The following is a 5,634-nucleotide window of genomic DNA, read 5'->3' as shown; positions in this document are numbered from 1 at the left end:
TAAAAGTTTACATTAATCTCAATTATTTAGAAAGTAATGCGTGTACTAATTAAATGATAAAATCTATATACACAAATTTAAATGTTAAGTATGTCTGATTCTGTAATAAATATATAAATCTTTAAATAATGAATCATATGAATCATATGAGTATAAAAAAATTTTATGTCACTTAAACGAATCGCATATTTTTTCCATTATCTATCAATCATGTAAATAATCTAGCCACAGGTATGTGTAGGAACAAATAGTACGGTGTCTATAAATATGGAATTCTTGGCAACTGACGCTAATAAGCAAGTTGTAATTAATGGAAATTACTTTCTATATCTTATAGAAGTAACATATAAAATTTTACAGTAACATATAAAATTTGTAAACATATAAAAGGCAATAAAATACTTTAAACAGAGATAACAAAGACAATATTTTTTTTATTTAACGAATCTAATCAAAGAATCTTCGAGAATGTAGCATGTGACTTATTTTTAAGTCGAAATTAGAAAAAAAGTTGCAGTTTAATGACTATAGCTCTTTTTTTTTTCAGATGATGCATCGACAGCAGAACACCCAGTCATCATCTAACGAATTCGCGATGTATCCATCGGCCGCGTATCATTCCTCGTGTTCGACGCTACTCACGTCGACGTCGTCATCGTCGAGGTCGTCGTCCGCGAGGTCGTCCTGTCCATTATTGATGTCCGTCCTCACGTGGTCGCTGACGTTACTATTGATCTCGTCCTGCATCGGCCTGGGTGCGGATGCCGCCAGCCTTAGCGGCCATCCTCTGGGCAAAAGGTCGTTCTTCGACATCCAGTGCAAGGGCGTGTACGACAAGAGCATTTTCGCCCGTCTGGACCGCATCTGCGAAGACTGCTACAACCTCTTCCGGGAACCGCAATTGCATATGCTTTGCAAGTATGTTTAATTATCCACAATGACTAGATACTTTCGCGACAGTCGAAGACCGCGTGTTGCTGCTGTTGCTCCGTGACGATTTAGAGCGTAAAATCGATGGAAGATGAGATATTCGCAATCGTCTGCGATGACGCGATTGATAGAAACGTGGTAATCTTGATATAAAAAGGAATTTAAAGTTATGATCTATCATAGGATTGCAAAATTAGAAACCAGGGAATTGTTAAGAAATTTGCAAAATTAAAATTCTTGGGTTTTGGAATAAATTAGATGGATAAATAGCTAGATGTCAACTTCAATTTGAGATCTCAATTCGTGAAAAATAAACCATTAAGATATTCTAATTTTGTATTTTAATTTTTTATTTCAAAAATATTTAATATTCACATGGATGTATCCAAATGGATGTGTCCAAAAAGTTTTATATATATATATATCTCTGCTATTATTTTTTATTTTTTTATCATTTAATATTATATTATTTAAAATATATAATTAAGTATATAACATAAAAATATATTAAAAATATATTTCAATACTTAATTAGCAGTTTATTCCTCGAGATCTAATTTAATAATCTTCATGTTATGCTATTTGCAATTCGTAAGATCGATTTGAGGACTGCAAACTCGTTTTTTCATCATAACTCCACAATCTCGGAGAAGTTAAATTAGCAAATGCATATTTTATATTTGATCGAGAGATTCTATGCAGAAATAGATGTGACCGAAAAAAATTGAGTGTAATTCTAAGTAAGTAAGTTCTTGTGCATAATATGCGAGATTCATTTCACGGGCTGAGACGGATTTCTGAAAATATTATGGATAGCAGAAAAAAACTAGCCAGAGAAAATTCTACCGAGTTCTGACGGTGAAATAATTTCGCGAACGACTTCCGCCGTGTGATTTCTACCTTGAAAAATGTCGGCGGGGAACAACGCCAAGGTGGACGTACCTTTGTACGTATACACACACGCTTGCACACACACACACACACACACACACACACACAAAAATGCACGCGTGCTCTGCTCTCAGTATCGATACGCATGTATATGCAAACGTACGTACATAGAGGCGCGCGTTCACCATACGTCGGCACGCGTATCGAAATGGAATGAGATTTCTCTTCTATTTATAGCTCGTGTGAGCGAATACCAACGCACATCCGCTGCTACCTGCCGTTTGTGCCGCGCCGCGTTAAGCCGCTTAACGGCTGTCTCAAAAGAGCTATTGTGTGACGAGCGAGCGGGATCAACGTGAAAAAGAGACGGATTGACGAGCTAGCTCGAACGTACGTAACGGCAAGTAGCTAAATTTAGGAAAAATTTCAACCTTGTGTCAAGATGTGAAATGACGGGAAAAAGCAGACCCATTGAGGTGAACCTCGCAATTTAACGCAATTTAAAGAATATTGGCGGAATAATCAAATCTTTTCACTAAGCGAAAATATTATTTTTGCATGTATTTTTAAGTCGAGCTAAAAAAATTTTTTTTTTTTGGAAGTTTAATTTTTTAAGTTGTATTGCAATCTATTTTAATTTATTCGAGTTCGCGGTTTAGAGCCAGGAATTAGATTGAAATGAATTGAAATAAATTAATATCTGTGGGTATAAATTCATTTCTGTTCATGAATAGAAAATAATATGATTTGAAAATAAATTTCTTGTAAATATTCTTTTGATTTTACAATAACATTTATAATTCCTTCTTTATAAATATGACATATTCATTTCGATCGAAATAGGAGAGAATATTCCTATTCAATATTGTTACTCAATATTGTATTCAATATTGTACTATGGATATAAATTCAGGATTTATATATTTCAACTTTTTTTATTTAAACAAAAGTATGTATTTTCATAATTTTGAACTGTGATGTTCACAACTCAAAGAAATTCACAGCTTACAAATTATGTTAAAATTTTTTTTAATTGAAATGAATTCAAAAACGAAACTTCTTTCATAATTTTGAATTGGGATGTATTTATGGCTAACTTATTTAAAATCTAAATATTTTTGGACTCAAATGGATAGAAATATAAAATGTGCTATTCATGTTGAATTTGGATAATTCATGTTCATATTTATAGATATATTATGTTTTGATTGAAATGAAGTAAAATGCGAAATAAGCTATTTATTCATCACATTGAATATGAATGTATTCATGTGTGTATTATTTTATTTTTTTATTGAAATGAATTAAAATATTTAATTATTTTTTTATTGAAATGAAATAAAATGAAAGAGCTATTCATCACGTTGAATTCAGATATATTCATATCTTGAATGGATTTGAAAAACCAAAAACGCGAATTCGGAAATGTCGAAATGAATTCGTTTTTATTTATTTCAATTTATTCTCGTTTATTAGGATGAGAGCGATATGTTTTACGTTCATTCGTGAAACATTTTTCAGGATTTTCGAGCTACGAACTGCTGCCTACGAATGCAACTTGTGTTAATTGTGACGTAATTCATTATATTGTTTTAACTCTCTGCAGGAAGGAATGTTTCACCACGGACTACTTCAAAGGATGCTTAGACGTCCTGCTGCTAACGGACGAAGTCGGAAAGATCCAAATGTGGATCAAGCAACTCCACGGAGCTGATCCCGGGGTTTAGGTAGCCTTTTCTTTTTAGTTTATGATTTCTCCCTTTATTTGCCCCTTTTTATGTTCTTTCCGCTTTTCGCAAATATAAAGAATTAACTATGTCCGCTTGCACTTCCACTATCCTTCCTCGTCTGCTCTCGTCTCGATATACGTTCACTCATCGGGAAACATTAAATTGTTTCTCGATTTATTTACGCAATCTTTGCATATAACGATTGTACGTAAATATCTTGTAATATTTGTAATGCTAAGTTTGCCGTAAGTAATGACGAGTATATAAAAAAATCGTGAATACATTAAGTGATCGAGTTGTGCTTCATCAATCGCAGCGATGTTTGGATCAAAAATTACGTACAAATGTTTCAGAAACTATTAATAAACGATAATATCTAGTAACGAGTAAAATGAATTATTCGCCGAGTTAAATAGCAAACGCATTATCGAATATGGTTGCATTCCATTTCGTGACACAAGTATCGTTCTATCTTTTACTCGTGGTATGTCAAGAAAGATAGAATAATACTTTTGTATCGACTTATAGCAGTAAAGTATTGTAAAAGCCTGTATTGATAATTCGTAAGTTTGTGTAGGAGAGATTAAGTTCTGAACAGAAATAGATATCGGGATTGATCGAGTTTCTACTTATCCCTTTTTTTGAATTTATTATATTCCCGTTACAATTACTTTCAATTATATTTTTGTTGCATTTTGACATCATCCCCTGGACGAATATCCACGCGTATTATAGTATCTTCGCATCGAGATAATGAGTATGAGATATTAGGTAATTCTACGCAAGAGAGAAAGAAAAAAAAGAAAAAATCTTATAGTAGCGAGCAATGCTGCAATAGATAAAGATGAAGTGTTGGAATTTATCATAATAGAAATTATAAAGAATCTTAGCATCTTCTTCGAAAATGTTGGCGAGTAATAAAATAAATTTTGAACAATAATTAATACGAATTAATATGAACAATTAATAGAAATATGAATAATATATCTAATCTGTTAATTATGTTTAAAATTTAATTTGACAAAATGCAGCATCGCTGGCGATGTAATATACAGCATCATCTCGTACATTCTGACTTCACATTATCTACATTCAGAGAAAATACAAAGTGATAACAACTATAAAAGTAATAACTATACAAATTTTATATAAAATTAACTTATATATACAATAGTTGAAAAAATTATTTTATAATTAATTGTAAAATAATTTATTCAACTATATATACATTAATTCTACATATAAAATTTGTGTAGTTGTCACACCTTCATAGTTGCCACTACAATATGTTTTTGTCTGATTGTGAGTGCACTTTGACGTACCTTTTGACTTTTTGGAGACAACGATTTTTCTACTGTTTTTACAAGTTTGCGAACGAATGTTTTACATTTTGATTTTTTATGCCTCTTCGACATTTTTTTAGGACAATGATTAAGCAGATTGACTAGAAATACTTTTTTCTAGGTGGCGATATCTGCGATTTTGCGCTGTTTGACATTTTTGAATATTTTTGTGATTTTTTATAACATGAAACAATTCGCGCTCTACTCGTGATACATTAATTCTCGATGTAGAGTGTCGAAAATCAAGCCTTCCTACACGTGTCCCAATGTCTCCCTACGCACTAACAATTACTAACTATCACAGATTTGTTCGCTAAATATGCCTATCAATACGAAATGTCGATGCACATAAAATTCTCAAGCTTTCTGTTCGAAGTGCTACTTGCGAATATCAGAATTGTAACATTCCTATTCATTTTTCAAAATTTATAAATAAAAATGTGTGAAATATGTACGTTATTATTGAATCTATGTAAAAATTGTAACTTTTTAAATTTCAAAACTAATGTAAAATTTTGCTATAACCAAAGTTTTTCAACTATTTACCAATCTATTGAAACAAATTGCGAACAGATCCAGTGAACGCATTAAGTTTTAGTAATTAATCGGTATTCACCAATGAACTAATTGATTTTTCTGTTCTCGATCTTTGTTCGAATCACAGGCAAGACTGCTTCAGCACACAATACTTCACGAGCTGCATCCAAGCGCTGCTGCTTGAGGACGAGAAGGAAAGGTTG

The 5,634-nt window shown here is 32.1% G+C and overlaps 1 protein-coding gene across 1 annotated transcript in view; it reads left to right on the top strand.

Moving 5' to 3' along the window:
- The window catches only part of LOC108688893 (ion transport peptide-like), a 30,044-nt gene extending 24,410 nt beyond the window's left edge, over positions 1–5,634 (top strand). Inside the window, exons 2-4 of the mRNA XM_018195430.1 lie at positions 548–918; positions 3,428–3,548; positions 5,559–5,634. Of these exons, the coding sequence (XP_018050919.1) occupies positions 548–918; positions 3,428–3,548 (492 nt within the window). The 3' untranslated portion in view covers positions 5,559–5,634. The remainder of the gene's footprint in view (positions 1–547; positions 919–3,427; positions 3,549–5,558) is intronic.

The sequence above is a fragment of the Atta colombica genome, unplaced genomic scaffold (assembly GCF_001594045.1).
Source record: "Atta colombica isolate Treedump-2 unplaced genomic scaffold, Acol1.0 scaffold248, whole genome shotgun sequence".
In the NCBI taxonomy this organism is placed as follows: Eukaryota; Metazoa; Arthropoda; class Insecta; order Hymenoptera; family Formicidae; genus Atta; species Atta colombica.
This window is presented reverse-complemented; position numbering and strand designations above follow the sequence as displayed.